The sequence below is a fragment of the Callorhinus ursinus genome, unplaced genomic scaffold (assembly GCF_003265705.2).
Source record: "Callorhinus ursinus isolate GAN/ISIS: 27379988/994484 unplaced genomic scaffold, GSC_fseal_2.0 scaffold52, whole genome shotgun sequence".
NCBI classification, from domain to species: Eukaryota; Metazoa; Chordata; class Mammalia; order Carnivora; family Otariidae; genus Callorhinus; species Callorhinus ursinus.
The window spans coordinates 8,946,463-8,972,022 of record NW_027397114.1 but is presented as its reverse complement, the minus strand read 5'-3'; the positions used below and the strand labels follow the sequence as shown (position 1 = coordinate 8,972,022).

At 45.6% G+C, this 25,560-nt stretch overlaps 2 protein-coding genes and 1 long non-coding RNA gene across 12 annotated transcripts in view; 1 reads left to right on the top strand and 2 right to left on the bottom strand.

Moving 5' to 3' along the window:
* The window catches only part of CDC6 (cell division cycle 6), a 46,122-nt gene extending 20,828 nt beyond the window's left edge, over window positions 1-25,294 (bottom strand). Inside the window, exons 1-15 of one of the 9 annotated variants that reach the window (XM_073883885.1) lie at window positions 25,211-25,294; window positions 20,071-20,186; window positions 17,977-18,065; window positions 17,394-17,619; window positions 16,472-16,659; window positions 14,982-15,263; window positions 14,658-14,857; window positions 14,232-14,407; window positions 13,720-13,826; window positions 13,127-13,266; window positions 11,821-11,921; window positions 10,625-10,689; window positions 7,964-8,166; window positions 7,163-7,303; window positions 6,672-6,854 (exon numbers count right to left, since the gene is read on the bottom strand). In XM_073883885.1, coding sequence (XP_073739986.1) covers window positions 6,765-6,854; window positions 7,163-7,303; window positions 7,964-8,166; window positions 10,625-10,689; window positions 11,821-11,921; window positions 13,127-13,266; window positions 13,720-13,826; window positions 14,232-14,407; window positions 14,658-14,857; window positions 14,982-15,263; window positions 16,472-16,646 — 1,680 coding nt within the window. In that variant the 5' untranslated portion in view covers window positions 16,647-16,659; window positions 17,394-17,619; window positions 17,977-18,065; window positions 20,071-20,186; window positions 25,211-25,294 and the 3' untranslated portion in view covers window positions 6,672-6,764. The other 8 variants (XM_025859420.2, XM_025859421.2, XM_073883884.1 and 5 more) reach the window with 8 other exon arrangements.
* LOC141370993 (uncharacterized) lies at window positions 41-5,162 on the top strand. Its single transcript, XR_012375573.1, has 3 exons — window positions 41-190; window positions 1,984-3,778; window positions 4,343-5,162. It is a non-coding gene; the product is annotated as an uncharacterized lncRNA (long non-coding RNA).
* Window positions 20,544-25,560, bottom strand: part of WIPF2 (WAS/WASL interacting protein family member 2) — a 50,815-nt gene continuing 45,798 nt past the window's right edge. For both annotated transcript variants that reach the window (XM_025859427.2, XM_073883889.1), the window contains exon 8: window positions 20,544-25,431. In XM_025859427.2, coding sequence (XP_025715212.1) covers window positions 25,391-25,431 — 41 coding nt within the window. In that variant the 3' untranslated portion in view covers window positions 20,544-25,390. The remainder of the gene's footprint in view (window positions 25,432-25,560) is intronic.

Sequence of the window (25,560 nt, the reverse complement as noted above, 5' to 3'; positions counted from 1 at the left end):
GGGGGGGGGGGGGCGGGTCTTTGCAATAGGTGCTGAGGTCTTGGCAGGGATGGGGGCTCTAAGCTGAAAGAACTTTCCCTAGAGGAACAGGTCACCAAAAACCACTCACAACCTCCACTGCCCTCCGGCAAAGCCTTTAGCCACCCAAGTGTGAGAGGAGCCTGGAAAGGGGTATTAGGTCCCCTACAAGGTGAGTAGGGAGCTGGGGGGCTGCAGAAGTCCCAAGCTCTTGGGGCTGGGAGGCCGGGAGGAAGCCCGAGAGAAATCCCCCAGGGAGGCTCGGGTCCCTCTCCCGCTCGCTCCGCTTTCGGCCCGCACTGCCAATTCCACCCGCCGAGGGGAGGTGGGGGAAGGGGCATTAAGCAATACTGCAAGGGAGGGTGCAAGGGCGTGGGGCCTGGGCAGACCTTCCCCCCACTTTCCATTCTTAGCCTGAGATCCGGCAGTGCCTGGGGGGAGTGCAGGAAGGGCGCTGTGGGGCACGGGGGCTCGGAGCTCTCAGACACCCCACTGTTCCCAGGCCCCCACCTCCCAGGACCACAGTGAGCGGTGGGGGAGGAGGGATGGGGAAAGCCTGAACTGGCGAGAGGGAAACGACCAGATCAGCTGCGGGGAAGCCCGGCGGAAGGCGGCCGAGGGGGAATTGGGGAGGGGTGAGCGCGGTCCTACCTGCTCAGGTGCGTGCTGGCAGGGGGGCGATGGGGTTCCCAGGAGAACCGGGGAAGCCCTCTCAGCTCGATTCAGGATTTCCCCCAGCTTCTGGGTTAGGCTGCTGCAAGAGGCACGGGTTCCCGTTGGGTCCTAAAGCCCACTCTCCTAGGAGTAGGCTCTCCCCGCCCTCTTCCACCATCCCTGACTGGGTCAGCGGGTACAGAGCTGACTGATGGGGCAGAAGGAACTCACTGGGAGAAAGCCGGAGGTCTGAGTCATGGGCTGGGGACCGGAACAGTCCTCAGTCTCAAATACACAGCACAGGGATGACTTTAGCCGAGGATAGGATAATATTCGACCTGAGGAAAAGGACATTTCTTCCTGCCCGTCCCCAGCGGATGATTTGGGCTTTGGTGCTGAAGATGGGGCTTAAGATTTCCTTCCTTATCACTCCGGCTAAGCCACCTGGCCATTGAGAACTTGGGGATAGAGGCATTCGTTTTGGACAGATGCTCACTCCTATCCTCCCCCTCATAGACATAGCACAGTCTCCAGATCCCTCCTCACTATTCCTAAATACCTAGGAGGTCACTCAGGGGAGGAAGGCAGCGATCCCCCCCCCCCACCTCCAGCAAATAACATGGTAATAGGGCGGTGAGACATGGATGGCAGTTGGATACTTGTATAGTTTCATACCCTGGTGGGGGCGTGTGGACCTGGGAGTGTGTCGGAAATGGGCAGACATGCACAAACAGATGAGAGTGTGAGCAGGTGGAGCTGGGGGACTTTGAGTTACACCCATCACCAGAAAGGGCAATTGTCAGTGGAAGAACAAGATGTAGAACCCAGGGGTCCACTAGGGCCCTAGTGCGGCTACCCAGTCCTGAATAGGATCCTGAAACTTTACCAGAATGAATATGGTAAAGAAAGAGAATGTTTTCCCAGGTACCATTTGGGATAAATACAGGGGGTGGAGGGGCCTCTTAGCGCAATTAGATCAACTTCAAGGTTACAGACCCAGTTTAGGATAGACGATCTTCTCAGCAGCTCAAAAGGAGGCACTGGGGTTTGGGTCTGGTGAGCCAGGGAAAGATGGATGGGAGGTCTGCAGAGGGCTGTAGTGAGAATATTTTGCAAGGAGAGTTGCACAGATCTCCAGCAGCAGAGCAGGGAAAGTGTCATGGGGTGAAGGGCCGGGAGAAGTCAGAGACTGATTTGAGGGCAGGAAGAAAGCATGGCCTAGAAGGGGAGAGGGCAGTGGTGTTGCATCTACCTCTTTCTAGAAGGGGAGAGGGCAGCCGTGTTGCATCTACCCCTTTCTCTGTCTTTCAGGAAGAACTGAGGAAAGGAGCCAGATAGAAGGATGGAGGCCCCAGGGTGGAGTCCATGGGGTGAGCTCAGGTCAAGCCTTTCTCCCTAACTTGCCTCAGTTCCCTCCCAGCTGTTAACCAGGGCTCTTGGTTCTTCCCAGGCAGTTAATGAATGTTTACAAAAGAACTTGGAGAGCCTCAGATCTCAGCTGGGCCGCCACTACAGTTATAAAGCCCAATAAGGGCCGAGTGTTATTTGGAGAGGGGAGGAGTAGGGCAACAGGGAAACAGACTACTCTCTTACAAACTAAGGATAAAACCGAGCTCAGAGAGGAGCACAAGCCTCAGCTGCCACAGGATATCCTGGTGCCCAGGGATGGAGGTCACGCACCCCAGTACCTCCAACCACCACCAAAGGCTGGCCTCCAGCTAACTGCAGGCAGAACCCAGACTAGCAGCTGGTCTTCATTAACTCTAGCTTTTTTTCACCCCCCACCGTGAACCCATGGCTTCTACAGGCCTAGGCTAGAGGGGGCTGCCCTAGCCCGACCTTGCAGCTGACTCGGGGGTGGGGGTGGGGGGCACCGCACCAAAGGCCAAGTCACCAGCTGAAAATAAAGTAGAAGCAAGATTCCCTTTCCCCATCGGGAGCAAGGAGAGAGGAAAGGAAGGAGTGTGGGGGTGAGAGGGTGGAGGTGGGGGAATTTAGGGCAAACAGCAGGCAGTGAAGTCAGCTGGATTGAGGCCCAGAAACCCCCACACCCTGGGGCCAAGTCTTACTCCAGCTTTGCTTTCAGCCTGAGTCTTGGCTAGGCCCCAAACTAGGGAAGGCCCTGGCTGCCCCTTTCCGCCTCCCTACCCCCACCCTTATTAAATACACATTTTATCTCTCAGCATCTTCATTATCTTAACTGAAGGAGACAAGCAGTGGATGGCGGCAGCGGAGCGTCGGGAGAGGGGGGCGGTGCGGGGAGCAGGCGCACCCTTGTTATAAAGTGCTGATCTAGCTCTTTCAGGCAGTGTGGGAAACAGAGGAGGGATCAAAGAGACGGAGGCTGATTCAGAACTCAATTAGAGCTTTTTTAAAAAGGAGCTGGCTCTCTCCTTTCGCCAGTCTTCAGACAGCCTCTACCCAGGCCTCTTGCACCCAATTAGCTTCTACTGCCAGTGCCTTGGGGCTGGGGTTGAAAATCAAGGGAGGCCAGAGGGCACACCTTCTCCCCCTACAGAATGCACTTCCGAGAAGAGGGAGACCTGTGCTGTTTGCAGCTTTACAAGAGAATGTATTAGAAGGCACCTTACATTTTCAGGAGGAACCCGAGATCACAACTTTCCTCAAGAGTTAAAAAGTGGGACACCAAAGGTGTGTTCCTCCCCGATCCCTTTCTGAGAGGTACAGCTTCTGGCCAATCTCTAGGGACACTAGGAACCTCCAGACAGGCCCCCATCTTCCCAGCCCAGAGGTAGGACTAGGACTCTGTCCCCAAACCCAAGGCTGCCTGGGAGCAACACGGAAGTTGCCTCAAGCAAAATGCCACTACATCAGAAGGAGCGATGGGTACGCATCTGTGAGGCCAATAAACGCTCCAAAATGTGTCAAGACACATCTTGTAGGATGGAGCACCCTTCCTTTACAGGGGCCCGCTCCACCTCCATGCGGAAACACCAGCAACGTGTACCTCCCGAAGAGAACTGGCCCGGAGATGGAGGGGAAAGCAGCGCCTTCCTCGGTTCATTTGTCCGTTCATTCAACAATCGTTTACTGAATACCTACCAGGTACCGGACACTGTCCTAAGTGCTGGGGACAGACACAAATGTAAGTAACATCTCAAACTTGGCTCTTTCTTTCAGTCTCCGTCGGTAGTCAAGGCAACACCTCTCAATAGATATTTTTGAAAATCCCCAAGATATATCTCCTCCATCCTCCCTTCCAGGTCTCATTGGTAGATTTTTTTTTTTTAAGATTTTATTTATTTGACAGAGAGACACAGGGAGAGGGAACACAAGCAGGGGGAGTGGGAGAGGGAGAAGCAGGCTTCCCACGGAGCAGGGAGCCCGATGCAGGGCTCGATCCCAGGACCCTGGGATCATGACCTGAGCCGAAGGCAGACGCCAAACGACTGAGCCACCCAGGCGCCCCTCATTGGTAGATCTTAAAAGGCACTTAATAAAGGCAGGGAGCAATGGAATGGGTGGGGTGGGGGGTGGCAAACAGAGCTCTGCCAACATTTTTGATCTCTGGGAAGCCTGGACCTCACACACTCTTCCCAGTTAGTTATCTAGCCACAGGCAAGTCTTCACTGAGCCAGAAATGTCAGTGGCAGCTCTGGGGTTGAAATTCACACCAAAATTTTATTGGTCTATGTTCTTTCCATGGCAGTACCAACATTCTATGGAAGCTTCATCTGCTTCTTTGAAGAAAAATAGATCAGGATATAGACACACACCCTACCACCTTCAAGAGGAAGAATGTGGGTCAGCATCTTCGCCTCTACTCCATGTGAAACAGGCTACGATCCTGGCAGAAACTAGTAACCACAAGCCCAGCCCATCCCTCTAGAAATCCCACTACCTTCCCATAGCTCTGAGCTTCAGTGAGAAAAGCCAGCAAGAAAAGGACTTTTCTTCCTCTTCTCAGTCTGCTCCCTGGGTATCTGAATTACACTTAAGACTTCACTGACAAACATACATCAGCTTTTGCTCCCACAAGGGCAGCGGAAGCCAAGCAGGGACTCTAAGTCTGCTTCACGCATCACTGACAGAACCAACCCTGCTCCAATTGCTGAAGTCTTAAGAGCAGAAATGACCTAGAAATTGACAGTGGGGGAGAACTGAAGGAAAGGGAACTAACAACCCAGGACAGAGAAAACCCTATTTCCAAATACCAGGGGAAAGGGGGAGAAGAGGTAGAGGGGAAAGAAATTTGGCCCTTTTGAATCTGCAAATGTGATCTTGGCTCCGAGCCACGGAGGATACATAGCAGCCCCACTGCGAGTTAAGCCATGTTCCTGACTCAAGCCCTACAGTTAAGAGGAAGGCGCCAAGCCTCAAACACAATGAGGTGGGGAGGCCGCTCCTTTCTGGGCAGGATCCTACTGTGGACACAGAAGAGACAGCAGCTGCCCACAGTGTGGAAAGAAACTGTAAAGCAGTCACGTCTCTTAAGGCTGCAGCATCCAATAAAATGTAATTTAAATCAAGCCCCGCATCTGTTCTCAATCCCATTCAGTCTCTGCTTTCCGTCAGCCTTCGGACAGTCTTTGCAATTATGCTTGTTAACCCTTGTAGCCCCAGACACTCTCGGGCTCCTAGGTATGGAACTGTGTTTTCCACTCACAAGTGACCCTCAGAAGGAGTGAGTGCTCTAGTCAAGGTGAGAGGGCAAGAATGACATTCAGACTCAGACTCCTCTGCAGACTGCTCTGCCACACCCACTGGCGGGTGGTGTTCATTTCAGAGGGCTCTCTCTGTGTGTGTCCTTCTAGGCCATACCATCTGCTGCGGCCCAGATCACATTGCAAGGATACAGTGGGCAGCATGAATGAAACAGCGGCCGACAGATCATTTGTACAATATCAAGTTCCTAAACTCAAGTCATGTCAGAGAGGCCAAAGAGCTCAGGGAGCAGCACAGACTTGGTCACTGGCTCTCAGACCATTCCTATCGCACATGGTTTGCATTCCAAGCATCTGCCTGAGTTATATAAGTAAAGCCATCTCCCCAAAGGATCAAACTTAAGTTTTCTCCCCCATCCCTCAAAACTACCCCAGCCCCACGGCCTGAATTTTCAAGGCAGTCAGTGTTATAATGGTGCCCTCTGGTGTCCCCGCCACAAATTACCACTGAATGCCACTGGAAACCAAACCCAGAAAAGGGGAGACTTGAGTAGCCATATGGATTAATTTATCTAATAAGACTGGAAAAATCTGAGGTTTTAGATGAAAATCCAACCCCAAATGAAGGCATCTGGAAACAAGTGGCTTCATCTGCGGGCAGCTAAGACTGTGGGACAGTTTGGGGTGAAATATTCACATTGTTTGCTGAAAGTTTGAGCTCTCTTGAAATGTGCGTGCTTAAAAAGACAAAGAATGCAACTAGGAAATAAATATATTCACAATCCGTACAGTTACATTCCTTTTACCACCCCCACAACCTTGGGAGTGCCCAAGAAACTTAATGAGTCTTTAAAATGTCACAATGTGGAAGTATGTGCAAAGTGAACACAGTATACCCCAAAAAGAAAGAAATTCTTTGATCAAAGTGTCTCCAGATCTCCACGTAGACGTGCTTATTTTCCTGGAACATCGTTTTTCATTCTTCTTACTCTAGCCCCAAAGTTCTTTAAAATACACCAATATTTGAAGAAACTAAGAGGTAAATACAGGCACATTCCACCATATAAATCCTGTATACTGTAATACAAGCATACTGGTTAGAGACACAAGAGGTGGAGGTAGTGGATATAATTAAAATAGTCTACTTGGTGATTTTTAATGCATAAAAATAAGACCCAAAATTATTATTGTGTTAATATTCATCAATCTATAGATTAAAATTTATCAGTTTCACATTAAAAAAGGTCATATTTAGGGGCACCTGGCTGGCTCAGTCAAAAGAGCATGCAACTTTTGTTCGAGCCCCATGTTGGGTGTAGATTACTTAAGATAAAATCAAAAAAAAAAAAAAAAAAGTCATATTTGTTTTCAGACCTGAATGGATAAAGTACTAAAATGAAGACTCCAGAGCTCTCTAAACGCCAGCTGGATACTTTCGGGTAGCATATTAGTATAAAAGAAAAGAATTTAAGGCAATCCAGTAGCTAAGATATTTCCAATTAAAGCTTTGTCTTTTAGAGCATGCTCTACTTCCTTCTCTTCAATCTTCAAAGACACCTGGAAAGAAGAGAAAAGGACTTTTCATGTGGAGAACTCACAAAAGCCAAGTTTTTATTACAAACTTCTACCATGTTGAACTTCTGTCCCAAGAGGCAAGCAAGTTAAACACTGCTTTTTCAATGGCCTGCAGAAAATACCTCATTCATACCACAGTCCCATCCTCACAGATCTTAAACTCTACCTAACAAAAAACAAATTGTTTACCTAACTGTGGTCATATTTAAATCTTTACTTTAGCAAGAAAAGATAAGCTCTCCAAAACAGGACAATTAAAAGCATTATCACAAAGAAACAGTTAATTGTACCTTTGTGAAACGGGTTTCCTTGTTTTTCTTTAATCCTAAAATGCCCCTGGCCTCCAGGAGCCCTGAAAGTGACAAACACTCTGACTGGTCCACAGCTGCCACCTGCTGTTTGCGACAGACGTTACTATAGGCTTCGTATAACTGGGAGGAACAAGGGAGAACACAAAAGTTGTTTAAAAGTTCTATCTCTTGTCACCTTATAGTCTTTTTTAAAAATGTGAATTTTTGCATTTGTAAAAGTTATCTAAATACCACAATTTTCCCTCTTTTCAATAAAATCCTTGAACAGGCATTCTGTAGATATTGTCAAAACCTCTACTGTAAGGCAGGAGAGGAGCTTTATATATTTCTTAGGGAGAGGGAGAAACGAAGGGGAGGAGATGAATGGGAAATTCCCAACCACAACCTAAGGGAAATAAAATCAGTTGCCTTTTATATGGGACCAGTATTTATTCTTACTGTTAAAAACCCACTTTTAGGGGCGCCTGGGTGGCTCAGTTGGTAAGCATCTGCCTTTGGCTCAGGTCATGATCCCAGAGTCCTGGGATCGAGCCCTGTATCGGGCTCCCTGCTCGGCGGGAAGCCTGCTTCTCCCTCTCCCACTCCCCCTGCTGTGTTCCCTCTCTCGCTGTCTCTCTCTGTCAAATAAGTAAATAAAATCTTTAAATAAATAAATAAAAATAAAAACCCACTTTTAGTTCCTATCAGCTGGAGCATAATAACAGGCCCTTTGGACAGTATCTGCTCTGCAAAGCAGTCTCATCTCCACCACAGTTCCATCTGCTGAGATTCTCAACTCACCTTCCCCAGAGTGACCTCTTTGATTTTCAGCTGCCGGGTCAAGAGCAGCAAAGAGCAGACCAAGATCTTCTGCTGAAGAGGGAAGAAATCTTGTGCTCCTTCTTTGCTCAAAGTCATTCTGTTACCATCAACTTCTGAGATGACTTGGGATATGTGAATAAGACCAACCCGCTTGGGAACCAGTGACTCAGAGGGTGATTTGCCTAAAAAGTAAATAAATCAGGCTTCATTAGATTTTTTAAATATTGTGTATATTGAGACAGAGGATACTAAGTTTTAGCTGAAGGAAATTCAAGTGCAGTCATGTGGTGGCAAAGCAGGTTCCAACTGTAACTAGAAGCCAAAGGATGAGAGATGGTGCTACCTTCAGAAAGGTGATGACTTGGAAAATAGGGTTATCCTTTTTCTGTGCAGAATGGTGGGCTATTATGTCATGTAGAATGCAATTTAATGTCAGAGAGACAAAATCCACCTCATGAAAGAATAAGGACTAGACAGAGGACTACTGTATTCTGCCTTGGAAATTCTCAGTATCTTGAAGATGAAAAAGTGCAGAACCATGAAGCAAAGATGATTGTGCCTGGTAATTAAGAAAGGAAAAAAAGTTGTAAGAATTACCTAATACTTTCAAATGAGTGGCTAAATGTGGACAGTAAAGTGAATCCTACATAAGTCCTCTAGATAGCTTCCCCAAATGACCCTGGAGGTTAGGTTCACTTGCCTAAGTCATCCACAATAGAGCAACACTTGAGAAAATGTAATTGGATATTTTAGCAGATAGCACCATCTCAGAGGCTGGAGGTTGGGGAACTGCCAACAAGATGCCTAGGACTATGGCCTCACTGTTTGGAGATGCATGAATTGCAAGACAGAGGAGGGATTTGCTCTGTAACCACCTTTGCCTAAATTACTTCCTTAGACCATGTGCAGTTGCCCCAAAGCAATCTGCTTCTATTTTATGACCATAACCAGGATGCTGCAAAGAACTAACGGTAGCGGGAAAACTAGACATCACTGATCAAGTAGTAGAATCTTAAAGTTGGAAGGAATTTGGGAGTTCTCTTCTTGCTCCCTACCCAAAACAATCCCAACTAGTGATCATCTATCCAGCTTTTGTTTGAACATCTTCAAAGCTAATGAACCCACCTATGTGTTATAGAAGCCCAGTTAGTGCTATTTATTAGAAAGTGCCATCCTGGGGTGCCTGGTGGGGGCTCAGTCAGTTAAGTGTTGACTCTTGATTTTGGCTCAGGGTCGTGAGATTGAGCCCTGCAGTGTGGAGCCTGCTTGAGCTTTTCTCTCTCTCTCTCTCTCTCTTCCTCTGCCCCTCCCCACTTAAGGACTCCCTCTCTCCCCTTCTCTTAAAAAAAAAAAAAAAAAGTGCCTTCTTATATTTAATTGAAGTCAGCCTCCCTATAGCTTTCCAGAACCATCAAAAACTAATCACACATACCAGAGGTCAAAAGACAGGAATTAGGTTAGTCTAATAACTTATGCCAGAAACTTACAAACTCCTTTAGCTATGTGTGTGCCAGAGGTGCTCACAGGGACACTGACAAACCTAAATGTCATTGGTAGGAGAAAAAGGAATAATCTGAAAAGTTAAAGAGAAACCAGTATCTAATCTATGCATTGGTATATATGACCTACTGTCAGCCTAAGCAGTTTGGCTACTTCTGAAATATTTTTACATGATTTTTTTTTTTTAAGATTTTATTTATTTATTTGACAGAGAGAGACACAGCGAGAAGGAACACTAGCAGGGGGAGTGGGAGAGGGAGAAGCAGGCTTCCCACCGAGCAGGGGGCCCGATGTGGGGCTTGATCCCAGGACCCTGGGATCATGACCTGAGCCGAAGGTAGACGCTTAACGACTGAGCCACCCAGGCACCCCTACTTCTGAAATATTTTTATTAATTTTCTTTCAACAAATTGATAGAGAGGGAAGGAAGGAAGGAAGGAGGGAGGAAGGAAGGAAGGAAGGAACTGTTTTCTGTGGAACTGTAGCGCTAGAAACAATTTTGATAATCTCAACCAGTGCAGGAGTGAAAGAGGAAAGAAACAATCAAATCAGACTGTCCTGTTTCTAAAGATTAACACTGGATATTAAATACTGACAAGATATGTAGTTCATGGCCATTTTACATCTGCCATGACTAAGAGAACAAGGCTAACGGAAAGGAAAATAATTTTGTCATTTTTCTAACAGCCTACTGTAGCAATATCATCTTTGTACCTCCACCCTCCTAGATTTGTCTAAAGGCTTGAGATATCCCAAGTTGAACTGGATTCTTTCACTGTCTGACTCTTATTTACTTTCCTCTCACCTATATCAAGACCTAAAGTTAACTCCACAGAAGAACCCAGAGAGAAGCTGATCAAGCCTTACGATCCACTATTTTCATTTCTAGAGCTTAGAAAGAAAACTTACTATGATCCAGCCTTTTATGTAACACCCTGGGGAAGTTGTTTCCAGCAATGCATGGACTATAGCACAGACAGGCCGGATTGAAGTAAAGTAGATGAAATTGACAAAAAACACAGACATACAGAAAAGGGTAAGTATGGATTTAACTATGCTCATTTCATCTTTCTACCTCTTTCCTCAGAAAAGTTAAGCTTCCAGTTATAAAGGAAGACAGGAAAGAGATAAACTACTTACATTCAGACAGCGGTTTGAGGACAGTCTGGCTTTTGACATCCGACTCTACAATTTCAATAGCTCTCCTATAAAAAAAAATTTCTAAAATTAATTTAGGCTGAGCCAAACCAAACACCACACCAAACCACCAAGCTCAAAAACAGACACATGTTTTATAATTTTAAAGACCCCAAACAAAACTGGGTTATGTCTCAGCTAAAGGGGATTTAGTTAGCTTGAAATAATTCATGGGCCAGGGAATCTGAGAAACTTTCAACACGATATGGTTTCCTCTTATAGATGCCAAGTAGGTCATCATACATTAAGCCAATAATAACATTTTGAAGGAGGAAAAAATGTCATGGATAGCAGAGAGGCTATGTGGGTGGGTGACTGCCTACAGAGAGCCAGTACCACCCATACACACTGGACCTAAAAGGGGAGTCCTCAGTTCTATATACATATGTTATGTGTAGGCTAAACCACACCAGCCTACATGACTATTGCTCATAGCTGCAGTCTTTACTCAAGTAGTTTGCTGACTAGGGGAAACTTTCAAATCCAGGATGCCATCTAGCAATAGGAAGAGCTTACTCTCCCACTGCTGTCTCCAAAGCACTTTGCCCACAGGAGGCCATAAGCCAGACCTGGATCTTTTGCATGTCAGTAGGGGGAGGTTGGACCAGAGGGCCAGCACAGCAAGTATCATTTTAATGGACCCAGTGTCCCTACTGGGAAGGAAGAAATTTCATCAGTCAGCACAGAGGCTTTCCCCAGCAGGAGGGGCAGAGGATGGGAAGGGAGAGAGAGGTCTGGAGTACAAGTGTGGGAGACCACCAACCGGAGGAAGGGGTGCTCACAAAAGCAAAGGAAGGAAAAAAAGTCTAAAGGCAAAGATGGTTCAGGTCCATAAATAAACCTGCTTGAGACCAGCTAATGGAAAAGTAAACTGGAGTCTTTTTTAATACAAATGTAATTAACCAATCTATAATCACCACAGGGAGTGCCAGCAACATCTCATTTGTTCCTCCCTCTGTAGGTAATGGACTGATAATGTTTCAGACATTAACACGGTGGAAATGCAGAGCTCCCCACTGAGAAACAAGTCCCCCTTTCCAAGTGTAAAAAGTGGCAGAATACAGCCTCTTAAGCCACATTCACTTGAGTTACATGCATTTCTTTTTTTAATAAAAGCAGCCAACAGTGCCATAACTCACCTGCAAACATCTAGCGCTTTTCGAACATCTCCTGAAAGAGCAGAGACTTTTCGGGCACAGAACTGAATTGCAGCATTGTCCAGAACCTGAGCTCTAGATACCTTTGGACAAGACATAGGAGACGACAGCATGAACTATAAGATTCTCCCTCTCTGTAATTTAGGTCCCAGACATAAATATTTTCACATTAAGTTTAAATTTGACTGGCCTCCCCTTAGGGTCCAAGAGATGCCTTTTCTGCTCATAAATAAATGGAAATTTCACACATTTAAATATTTTGTAGGCATGTGGTAGAGGCTCATGAATGGGGGAAAAAGGCAATCAGAAATTAGCAAAGCTAAACTAAAATAAAATTTCTTTGGTTATTTTCAAAAGAAAGTTTTTTCACAGGCCCTATTTTTATAGGCCATTATAATAGTATTGAGGGGTGCCTGGCTGGTGCAGTCGGAAGACCATGCGATTCTTGATCCTGGGGTTGTGAGCTTGAGCCCCAAATTGGGTGTAAAGATTACTAAAAATAAACTTAAAGAAAAGAACCTGAGATGGTGACCTGAGCCGAAATCAAGAGTCAGAGGCTTAACTGACTGAGCCACCCAGGTGCCACCCCTCCCCTTTTAACAGTAGGCTGTCTGCCCATCGTGGAGCCCACTGTGGGGCTTGAACTCATAACTCTGAGATCAAGACCTGAGCTGAAATCGAGTGGGATGCTTAAATGACTGAGCCACCCAGGTGCCCCTCCTCTCTTATTTTTATGCCAACACTGAGGCATCCAATAAATGGAGCCTTGGGTGGAAATTCATATAAAAATGCTCTCACGATGGCCCACAAGAACTCCCTGCTGAGGAAAGCAATCTAAGCAAAAAATAAATAAATAAATAATTTTTAAAAAAAGTAGTCTCTATGCCCAGTGTGAACCCCAAAGTGGTGCATGAACTCAGAACCCTAAAATCAAGACCTGAGCTGAGATCAAGAGGCAGATGCTCGGGTGCCTGGGTGGCTCAGTTGATTAAGTGACTGCCTTCGGCTCAGGTCATGATCCCAGAGTCCCAGGATCGAGTTCAGCATCTGGCTCCCTACTCGGCAGGGAGTCTGCTTCTCCCTCTGACCCTACCCCCTCTTGGGCTCTCTCTCTCTCTCTCTCTCAAAAAAAAAAAATTAAAAAAAAAAAAAAAAAAAGAGTCAGATGTTCAACTGACTGAGACACCCAGGCACCCCTCTAAGCAAAAATATTTTAGAAGGACTGTTAGGTTTCCCCACCAGAGGTGATCCAAGGGACACATAATGTGGTACAATGGGTGGCACTTACCAGATCAAGCCGATCCTGCAAGATAGTGGCTATCTGATTTTTGGTATAAGGTGGGAAGTTCAACAGCTGAGGCTTACATTTTTCTCTAGCTTGAAGCCTCGGTAGAACTCTGTCCGTGAGATCCAGGGTATTAGCAATACCTGAGGAGCAGATAAATACTACCAATCATCACAGTCAAATCATCTCAAAAGTAAACTAAACCCTCTGAAAGCTGAATACAATTTCCAGTTATAATCCAGCATTCTAACTGTTGCTTCCTACTTGCCATCCCAGCCCCACCCCCACATTTATTAGGTGAGATGTACAAAGTCATTTTAGAATGCTCTTTTCAAGTTAGGTTTAGAATTGTTCACTGATAAGCAAGACCAGATACTCCAAAAATCAACTGTCTCTGAAATGAAGTATTATGTCATTTCTATTCAGACTTAACAAAGTTGATTTTAGATTAAAACTACTATTACTTTATAGTAATTTGTTCATTTTGATAAAAAAGCGGAAAGCTGGCTTAAGATAAAATAGGGGATAAGATGAACAGATGATTAAAAAAAGAATTCTTTAGACCCATCCTGTAACATTAGCAACTGAGCACTAACCAATCAGCACCAATCGAGAATTGCTTAGCCATGGCCATTCGAACAGTGTGTACAATACATCCTGCCCTTTGCTGTCCAACTGATCCACCTCGTCCAGCACCAACACACTACGTATAAAGAGAAACAATTAGTATCCATGTTCACCTTCTTAACTTTCCCATCTGTTAGATCTGGACTGACTCCAGGTCACATTCCTACAGCTGCCACCAGTTTCAAGGTCATAATCTGTCCTCTCTCCAGTCACTGTTACACTGATACCCCTACCATCACACAAAAGTAACATAAAGGTTTTTCAATCAATTAGTTTAAGAACATTTTTTCCAATTTAAAATTAGAAGGTGTATTTTTCCTCTTCTTTCCCTTTAAGCATATGTAACTATCTCTTGTACAGCAAATATAGGAAATGTTCTTTTCTTGTACAAACTGATAAATTCAAGAGACGAGAATGTGAGTTTGTGGGCAGCAGACCTTGCAGATTTTCACAGAACAACATGCAGCAGAGCAGTACTTACATCATGGGGCCCTTCTCTGCAGTCATATGGTTTTCCAGTTTCTTCATCATGTCCTTCCCAGCTGGCCTGGATACTTCTTCCTGACAAATCTCCTGAGCAATAGCTGGGAATACAGCCTGGGCACTCCTCAAGGACATGCAGTTTAGCATGATAGTTTTAAAGCCTTTCAGTTCCTTCTAGAAAAATGCAAACATGAGAGATATTTTGCCCTCAGATAAAGGTTTGATGGAACCTGAAGTGTCTTTGGGTAATTAAGAGCATATAAGAGAATAAGCTCTACTTTCATTTGGAAAGATTTAGACAATGAAACTAAAAACATCTTATTTGAGGGGAGACTTCAATCCCCTAAGCAAGTCTACCTTTCTTAACCCTTAATAACCAAGTGTCATTTTAGCAAGAGCATCATATTTCAGACTCTTAGTGTACCTTGAGGTCTTGCAGAATTCGGCTTAAGCAGGCTGTTTTTCCAGTTCCAGGAGCACCAGAAAGATAAAGGCTTCCAGCTTTTTTCCCACAGATGTGCTCCCTCAGGAAATTCCTGATGACATTCATCTCCTTTTCCCTGGCAGGCAGCCGATCCGGGACAGCTGTATTCAGGACCAGCTTTGCTTGCTGGTAGCAAGTGCCTGTGTCAGATGTGAAAGGACAATTAGATACAACAGAGGTGACTGAGAAGATCCACTGGGTTTCATTTGGAGTCACCAGCCTTGTTTTCAAGGCTACATTAACGGCTGCCATGTAAGAACGAACCTTCTTGCTTGAACAGTCTCACACATGCAGATTCTTTCTCCAGTGGACATCTCTGCTCAGAATTTGTTGTGATCTCTTGACCTTTTCGAACTGAGGAATGGATTTTGTTTTGGGGAGCTCTGGCTTGTTCTCTTTGGCTAGGAGACTTAGTTGTCAGCTGATTGTCAAATACCAATCTGCGCCCCTTAGGTGAACGTGAGCAAGGGGGGCCATTCTCTTTCTTGCCTTGCTTTGGTGGAGAACAGGGTGGTAAATGGGGAGTGTTACACAGATTGTCATCACCTGAAATATATTAAAATCAAAACATCGTCATTCGTAGTAGTGGACAGTAAAAGGACTTGCAAAGATCTCTGCTTTTCCCAGAAAGAGGCAAATTTCTTTCTTTCTTTCTTTCTTTCTTTTTTTTTAAGATTTTATTTATTTATTTGAGAGAAAGAACATAAACAAGGGGGTGAGGCAGAGAAAGAGGGAGAAGCAGGCTCCCAGCTGAGCAGGGAGCCCCACGTGGGGCTTGATCCCAGGACCCCAGGATAATGACTGGAGCCTAAGACAGACTCTTAAGCGACTGAGCCACCCAGGTCCCCCAAGAGGCAAATTTCTATAGTCAAAACCACCAAAATAGAATGCCTCTCATCAAGAAGCAAATATTGGCCACCAGATGGCACCACTGAATCTTACAACTATTTGGTAGAAAGCAAAATGGTCTAGTGAGATGAAAATTCTAAGATTGTTCTAAAACCGTGTTTCTCAATCTTGGCATCATTGAAATCTTGGACCAAATAATTCTTATTGGGGGCTGTCCTGTGCATTGTAAAATGTTCAGCAGTATCCCTGGCCTTTATCCACTATGCCAGTAGCACTCCCTCAGTTGTGACAATCAAAAATGTCTTCAGATACTGCCACATCACCCTTCATTAAAAGCAAATGATCTGGGCGCCTGGGTGGCTCAGTTGGTTAAGCGTCTGCCTTCAGCTCAGGTCATGATCCCAGGGTCCTGGGACTGAGTCCCCATTGGGCTCCCAGAGTCTGCTTCTCCCTCTGCTCCTCACCCCTGCTTGTGCTTGTTCTCTCTCTCTCTCTCTGATAACAATAAATAAAATCTTTAAAAACAAAAACAAATGATCTAAAACCAGTGTTCTAAAACAAGAATATCACCTGCTTCTCTTAATTTCACCACTGAGGTGAAAGCTTCAAAATACTAGGTAGCTAACTGCAAAGTCACTTACAATACTGACAGAACTAAGTTCAAAATTACGGAATTGAACACCAGAACTGTGAAGCAGTTCAGAAAGTGATCTCAACAAGTGGCTTAACTCTGAAGTTCAGTAAATGAACACAGCAATCATTCTGAAAATAACCAAAGTGAACAAAGTGGTTTTAACTGAACTTAGGAAGCTTCTTCAAAGGACTAGGCATCTTATTATTGAGAAAAGAGAGGTCAACAGCTACCAGCCAAAAAGTTGTACTTATATATTCAATGGATAGCTTACCCAGACGTTTTCTGGGGCTGAGAGGCAGAATTTTTACATTAGAACGGTGGGTGGCCTGGACACAGGTCAGTTCTAGTTTGGTGTCAGCAGAGTTTTTAGCTTTGTCCAATGTCCGAGACAGCTTCTTTTTTGGAAAACTGATTGTAGCCTGTGACTGGGATCGGGTTTGAGGCATGATGGCAACACGGCTGGGTGCAAAAAAAAGAACAGGACAGCCAGTCAATAGCTAAGAATGAAGTAAAAATAGCTAACATGGAATTTATACCAATGATCAACATTTCATAAGTAAATTATAACAATATTTTAGCATTCAGTTCTGCTTCACAGCCAAATCTGAGCAATAATAACAAACACTTATTGTCTACCTACTATGTGTAAGACTGTTGTTATAAGCATTTTACTTTTATTCTTTTTTTTTTTAAAGGAATCTCTACACCCTACCTGGGGCTCGAACTCACGACACCCCCACCCCCACCCCCACCCCAGTTCATGAGTGGCACGCTCTACCGACTGAGCCAGCCCCGGCGCCCCTTAGGCACTGACTCATTTAAGTTTTACAACTACCCTGGAGGTCAGCACTCTTATTATCCTTATTTTACAGATGAGAAAACTCAGAGGTACAGAGGCCCAAAGTCATAGCAAACCAGGCATTCTGGCTCCAGAACTCAAGTTCTTAACCACTTGAGTGATGCAGTAAGTTTATCTTAACAGATTTCTACAGTACTGCTAATTCCCTCACTCCAGGCACGGGGTGTGTCTTTATCACTAGCTTGGCCCAGCAGCCTGCCACGTTTAGTCTTCCGTCCGCCCGGCACTCGGTCCCCACCCCACACCCTCTCAACCCCACCCCGGAACATCTCCCTCCTACAACATTCAGCCCCTTTATTCCACGCACGACTGCCAGCCTACTCCTTTCCCTTACCCCGACCTCAGACCTCCGGCGATCTGAGCTCTTCTCCCCTCACTTCACCTCGGGCCTCAAGGGAGGCAGCGGCCCTTGCCATAGCCTTTCTCCCAACTCCGCAGCCTCCCAGACCCAGGGCCTCCCCGAGCAAGCCTCTGCTCTCCACCTCACAAGGCTGAGTCACCTCAGTACCGGCTCTTCCTCACGTGTCTCGCACACGGCTTCAGGGATTCTTCAGGTCAAGCTACCGAATAAACCACACACCAGCGTCAGTAAAGCCCAGCCGCGCTCGCGCCAAATCTGCAAAGCCTCAGCTTTACCGCCTCCCGCCAAAGGCCGACCAGGTTTCTGATTGGCTGTCGCTAGAGCACCGCGCGCCTTGGCCAACGCCCCCTCCTTCGCGTCCAATCCGGTCGGAAGAACCACAACCAATAAGAGAGCCCCAGGTCTCCGAGCCATTGTAAAGCCACGCCCACTGAACTAAGAGGGCTTCTACATCCGGGGCCTCCGCGGAAAGACGCAAGGTTGCGGAGGGAGCGATTCTGGGTAAGGCGAACCAGGCTTGCCGCAAAGGGCAGCGGGAGTTGTAGTCTTAGCTCACGCGACTCTGTTTCCACGCCCTTCTTTCCACGGGAGGTGCAGAGATGTGGTTGCCCCTTCTGGCGGCCAAATGTATCCATTTTCATTACCCTAATGGGATACATGTTCAGTGAGCTACTACGTAACATCTATCATTTGGGGGGCGGTTCTGGGTGCCAGGCAGAATACTAGGCACTTATTTACCTCATGTTCAACCCTGCAAAACTCACAAAGCCAACATGTGGAGGGTTAATTAGAGGTCATAGCATCTTGGTGGCAGTGAAGAGCCTAGGACCCAGATTTCCTGACACCCAGCGTTTTTTTGTCAAGTTCTACACATACATAAAGAAATACACTACACTTCATCACAGTATCTCCCTGATTTGTGTTTCAAAGGTAATAGGGTCAGGTCTTTGCTTTTGTTAAAAATAATATTCTGTGCACCTTCTTATCATTAATTCCATTAATCCACACATTGTGGGGAGTTGAGAGAATTATGGCCTCTTAATTTTAAAACCTTGTTTTATGGCTAAACACTAGGGTTTCAGGGCCAGGAAAGACCACTATAGAAGAAGAGGCAAGCTGAGCTTTTAATGAAAAATATAAATTAGAGCAGTAATTTACAGGCCAGCCTCCAAAGCTAATAACCTAGCCAAGCCTCAGGTTCCCTTGAAGGCCAAAACCCAATTCTAGGTGATGGCAAGCATTTAACTTTCATCCGTCAGTTTCAAATGAAAGAGAACAATGAAGCTGAGAAATAGGAAAATAACACTATTACAATTGCCAGTTAATTGTGGTTAGTTCATACAGGAGGTAAGAGCAAATACTGAGTGTTCAAGTAATGCCAGGCACTGAGCTCAAGTATTTTACCTATATCACCTTATTAATTCTCACAAGCACTGCATGAAGTTGGTATTATTTTCATTTTGCAAATGAGGAAACTGAAATAGGGGGGTTAAATTTGCCCCAGGTCACACAACCAGTAAGTGGAAGAACTGGCATTTGAACTCAGGAAGTCTGACAGGAGCTCCAACACTTGACCACTTAAACATAGGAGGAGGAAATATTAGATGCAGGTCCTAAATAGGAAGCCTTCTGTACACTTCTATATAGGAAGAGATGGGGGCTCCCGGCTGGCTCAGTCAGAAGAGCATGTGACTCTTGATTTCAGGGTTGTGCGTCCAAGCCTCATGCGGGGTATAGAGATCACTTAGATAAAGTTTTAAAAATAAATAGGAAGAGACGGTGAGGAGCACATTTTGGGAAGGCTCTCTAGGAGCTGAAAACTACAACAGAGATTAGCTGCTGTGAATGGGAAAAGTGTTCCCATAGAATGGAGGCTTTTCAACCAGATGGCATTTCTGATCTCTTAATAGAGCAACAGAACCCAGGAAGCAGTCTTCACTGTTCATGTATTTTGATAATCTGGGCACCTAAAAAACATCCTTCATAACTTGAAGTGGTAACGTGTGTCCAGCCAGCTTTAAGGGATAGTGGTGAAAACCTCCCTCGGTTACAGTGGGCTAGAGGGAGCCCAGGAAGCAATGAGTACTTAGTATTCATCCTGGAGCCTATGAAAACACTCACCAGGAAGAAAAGCACTGCTCCAGGGTAAGCCCACAAGATTAGACGACCACTGTGGAAGCAGGCAGAAAATCACAGAAGGTCCGGATTGAAAGGTTTCTATCAGGTTACCTACATGATGCTCTCCCTTTCTGATACTACAGGAACACACTGCACATGCCACCAGACTGTGTCTTGCTTCTGGGCCTCTGTCCTTGCTCTCTCCTCTGTCTGGAAGGCCACACACCATCCGCCTTCCCGGGCTAACTGCCATAAAGCCTTCTAATAACCTACATAGGTTTCTCTTGGTAGCCGCCCTGAAGTGTTCTACTAGACTCTGAGCTCCTTGGAGGCAAAGACCAGTCCTATTCATCTTCATATTGCAGGTGCCTGGCACAGAGTAAAGTAAGCAATAAATGCCTGCTGCAAGAATGGAGAGGACATCCCTGCCAAATGAATTTCCACATTTTCATGAACATTTTGTGGCTGTAGAGCACATAGTCCTTTAGATCTCATACCCCTAAACCTAGGAGTGGAAAATGAATTCAATTACGTGTAAAAGCAATCCAGACTGGGCTCCAGTGATGTCAGATGTGAAGCGTTTCTCTGTAGTTATCCTCTGGGGTGGTCAGGATCCTGAGGTTGACATTTTGGTTGTCTTACCTCTGTCTGCGGAGTAATAGGAAGTCAGAGACAGGCAGCATCCTTGCAGCTTCAGAGTCAGTTTGTGGTTGTGCTGGGGCAGGAAATACTTAAAACAGGAACACAGTAAGCAGCTGTGTCTCAGTAATAATGAGAGTAGTGTCCTTATCACCTGCTAACTGATACACAGTATCATGAGGGAAGGAATCAAATCACCCTGGAAGGACCTGTTCCAATATCCCTCTTGTGTGTGCGCACGCACGCACGCACACACACACAAACTAGCAATAGCACCCCAATAGGAGAGAGAAACCTTACAGGTTTAGGAAGTTGAGGGTCATTCAGGCAAGCTCCATTTGAGGGCTAAAGTCACAGGAGGAACAATTAAATCAATAAATAGGTAGTTTATTAATCAGATTAATAACAATAATCAGGGATTCAGCCAGTCTGGCAAGTATGGATGAAATGAAAGGAGGCCTTTCCCCCCTCCCTCTCATAGGTTTTTATATCTAAATTATGTGAAAGTGATTCATACACACACCCATTATGAATCAGTATGGGAAATAATTTCAAGACCTTTCCTAGTGATGAAACTGCAAGGTGAGCTCATTAAATCTTAGTTATGATTATGTCAGCTGACCACAGTAAGCAGAGAATGTCTGGCTCAGTTTTTACACCCCAAGTCAAAGTTCAAGAAAGCCAGCCAAGATTGCAACTTAAAAAGCGGAAAAGAAAAAAAGCCAACACCCACAATAAAAATAAACACAGTCTGTCTGTGCTGCCCCCACCTTTTCTCCCATACCTCAGTGGGACAATCTGCCATGCAACACAGGTAGAAAAGAATCCTAAGAGATGTGAGGAGAGGACACAAGGCCAGAGCGTCTCCTGGGTCCCCTGAAATCATGGGCATCGGGAAGGTAGGTGGTAAACATAAATGACCAAAACTACCAGAGTCACCCAGGTGAGCATGGTTAATGAGAACTATGATATTCAAAACACAGCAGGAAGGGAGGAGGGAAGACCCCTGGGAAGCTGCAGATGCTTCTGCCCAAGTCAGTGTAGCTACCTTCTTAGAGGTTCTAGAGTCAAACCACTACACTCACCAGAAGCAACAGATATTCTCCCCTCCCTATGCCACCACTGGAGGCGGTGTTCCAGACAAGAGTACACAGTTGTCAGGTTTTGGTTCTTCTTTTTAAGCAAGGTTTAATTAAACTGCACGGCATCCAGAAGAAAGAAATGTACCAAAGAATCCAACCTGAGACCAGATTATACATTGTAGAGGGGTGGGGGGGGGAGAGGAATCACTGCTTATTGGGAGGGAGCACTGCAATTGGAATATAACTCCAAAATAAATCATACAATAAATTATTTTTAAAGAAAATAAACTGATCCACATGCAAAGATGGACACACACACACCACCCACACACACACACACCCACACACACACACTCTGCACACGTCACTCTAGTCTTTTATTCAGTGTTGACTAGGACTTCCATGCTGGTCCGTGGGAAAGGACAAAGGTTAGACATAAGAAAAGAAGGCTTGGCCCCTCTGCCACCAGTGGAATGAGATTTAAGACAATTAGAGAGGAAACCCACTAAGTTGTTAGAAACAAGAGTAGAAAGAAGGAAACAGTTATCAAGGAAGATTTTAATTGCTTCAAAGAGAGAGAGGAAGAAAGCACAGAAATCTAACACAAGTAAAGGCACAATGACGGTGGAGTTGAATGGAACCAAATCCTTCCTTCAGTTACAAGTTATCCTTCTTTTTGTATGTGTTTTGAAGGTGGCTGTAGTTTTGTTTCATTTTGCTTTTAAGAGATGAGTCTTGAAGGCAGAGTTGTAATGCCTTCCATTCCCTAAATTAGGGTGGCTTACAGAAAGCCACTTTGACCACATTGCCAGGGACTGAGATTCAGTAGGGAAAGAAAAGCTACAACTGGAATGTGAAGAATTGGATTTACAGTTGATTTTAGGTTGGGTTTCCAGAAGGACAGACAGCTCAGTGTAGTGCCATCAAAGGGCCTCAGATGCCCTATACTCCACCCCCAGAGCTTTGCAGAAGGAAAGGACCCTGGAGTCACATTTTTCCCCCACTCCCATAAGCACTCAGCCTACAGATTATTTCAAGTGATCAGGAGAATTAAAACACACCCCAACCCTGAGTTGCTCTGTAGCAAGTCTATTTACAATTTTTTCTCACCTCTCCCTGGAGGTAAATCTGGATTTCAAGTTGGGAAGCTGTGAGGTGAGGGGATGCCCCCAGTGCAATGGCCAGTGGCTAGTCTCCTTGCCTTGGCCAGTTGGGAGGGCTGGGATGCATTTCTGGAGACAAGCAGCCTCACATCCATCAGGCTGGGTAGCCCTAAGCGCCCTCCTCTGGGAGCCCGACTGTGAGGATGATGGGGCTCTGCAGCTGAAGGAAATCCTCACAACAGAAAAACCACACCTGGAATATCAAAGTGATTTGATCCAAGTTTGGTGACCAAAGAAGAGGGGGGAAGAGGGGCATCTACCTCATTTAAAAATCTGGAAGCCACTGCTCTGCTTCCCAGAAAGGGTGGAAAGAAACAATTAAGTTTTTCCCACTAGAGAAAAACATCATAAAACCAAACCCACACAAGGGCTTATAACACAGCTTCCTGATGCTTAGTTGGGCAATGTCTCTTCCTTCTGGGAGGGAATAAGGGGGTTAATGGGACTGGGCAAGAGTCTCAACATGAGACCACCCAATCTTCCACTGGAGACGACATTCCCACAAGCAGATAAAAAGAGCAGTTTAAAAGGTGAGAAGTTTTAGTGCTCTTGCAGCCAGCCCACCTTAAATCTATATTACAAGCTTTTTACAACATACAAAATAGATCAATAACTATGAGGATCACATTCCCATTCTTCAATAGTAAATATACATGATAATAAATCTGTTATTAACAGAGGGACCAAATAATGTATAAGGCAAAGACATTTAAATAGGTACTGTGCCATCAACATGCTCTCAAGAAGAAAATCCGTCTGATTAGATCCAGGCCCAGGCCTTTTCTCATGAGGCCAAGAAAATGACAATACAATCAATACCCATGTGACACAGTCCAAATGCTGGGGAATATGAGGGGCACCAGGTCACAGAAGAGGAAGATATCAGCCCCAATGAAAAGCTAGGGTTTGGCTTTTACTTGTGATTCTTATTTTGATGCTTTATGTTTGCGTAAAGGGGGGGGGGAAGAATACACTTTGATAACATTGTACAAAAGGCATCAACTCCCATTTCAAAAACAAATGGGAAGACTTCACAGTCCAAGTTCAGTAACTGGTCAGCATCTCCCCTGGAACTCTGCTGCAGGGTTAACTCTTGTATTCTCTCTTTTTCCCTCCACTCGTGCGTGCCCTGTCTCAGCACTATGGGTTTCAGAATGCTGGGGATACTGCTGAGAGATAACTGCTAACAGATTTGAAAATAAAAACGATAAAGAGAATGATTAGAAAAGGTATGGTGACAGACCTCATCATGGTTTGTCCCAAGAGTTGATACAGTCCAGGGGATGGCAAAGGATAGCAGACCCTGTACAAAGAACCCAAGCCGAGAGCTCTCCCATCTGGCACGGGAAGACTTGGGTTTCTCTGGGCACCATACACAGATCCTGAGTCTGTGATCCAACAGATTGGAGAGGTCCCGAAGGTGATTTAAGCCTGTGATGTACCTGGTGAAAATTTTTTACTTTCCCCATCCATTTCAAGGAATAGCCTTGGCTCCTTCCCTGCTCTCATTCCAAACCTTGAGCAGTCTCTGCACTTGGCAAGAGTTGTAGCAAACCAAACCATCCCATGTGTAGAGCCCAGGAGCTCCATCCTGCTGCTGGAGAATGGTGAAGTCCCGTCCCACCATCCAAGCTCAGTTCCTACCTAGACTAGGACCCTCTATTTCCTCCGTGCCCTTGAACTAGGACCTGGAAGACGAAGAAACATATTGCTGGCTGCCAAGGAAGATCAACTGAACTGAGGCACACCTCACCAAAGTCTTTGTGCTTCCTGGCACAGAGGAATCTTTGACCGTCCCCATAAGCTTCTTCACCCTTCTCTATTCTGTGTTAACCCCTGCAGTCTTGTGAAGGCAAGAGTAGTGGAGAAAGGAATGGAAGTACCTGCTCAGTCAGATGGGCTGTGAACTTTGGAACAAACAGGCCTTAAAGTCCTTCAAAGCCCACAGAGTTGATCCCTTCCACAAGGTGCTTCACCCTTCCCTTGTCATCCTGGGCACCCATCAGGGGCTAAAGTCTCTGAGAAGGCCGTCAGGGCCAGTTAGAAAAGACTTCAGAGGTGTCAAGGCCAATGCCCAATCTTTCCATCTCCCACTGCAGGGTTTTGGAGTTCGTGAATCTGTAATGAATCAAAGTGACTTTTCTTTTGAGGGGATGGGCAGTGCAGAGAGGAATAACAGCCCTCAGCCTCGGCACCCTGAGGAAACAGGCAAATGGGCAGGGAATCCCAGAGGACACAAATGGCTCCTGGTCCCTTTGCTGCAGAGAAACTGACTAGCTCTAAAAGGATCCCCAGTTTATTTCACCCTCTCTTTTTATTAGATGTTTAGTTCAACTGATTAGTATTTAGTATTTATAATATCCAACTTCTCCCTGGGGTGGTGGCATGGGGTGGGGTGAGAGCAAAAATAAAATACCCTTAAAAAGAAAGCAGACCCATTTCTTTGCCCTTTCTTCAAACTTGACCTTTAAAACAGATCACTTCTCTGCAAATTCCTTTCCTGTTTCACTAAAAATGCCCACCCCTCAGAAGTCCTGGCCATGCCAGTCTCCTAAATGAGGAAACATAATATACCCGCCACGCTTCCCCCACAGTGGGTAGGAGAAAGTAGGAGTACAATTCTCCACCCTGCCCCAACAATGAGTTCATTCATCACAACAAGGCACCTTTCCCCAAGAGGAAAGCAGGAGACATGGAAACTTTTTCCTCATCTGGCTAGCAGGGCTTGCGAGAGGAGGCATGGATTCAGGGTTTGAGACCCTACTGTCAATATAAAGAGTCCAATCACCAAGTCTAGAGACGAGATGCATAGATGGAGGTGAGTCGGGAGGACGCTTGGTGTCTAGAGATGGGTTGCACTGGAGAAACACATCAGGAGCTCTCATGCAGGTTTCAGGGGAGTGGAAGGGACCATCTGAGCAGAAGAGAGGGTCCATCCTTTTCCTGAGGAACAGGACCAAGCCAGGCTTCACCTGAGAATGGGTGGCAGAGGTGGAGCTCCACGGGCAGCTGAAAAATATAAAAATAAAAACCACATACATAAGGTCAACCACCAAACACTAAGTAACCCAAACCTTCCTGAAATGACAGGCTGTTTAAGCTAACCTTCAAAATTTAGGGACTGGTTTTGTTGTTTCC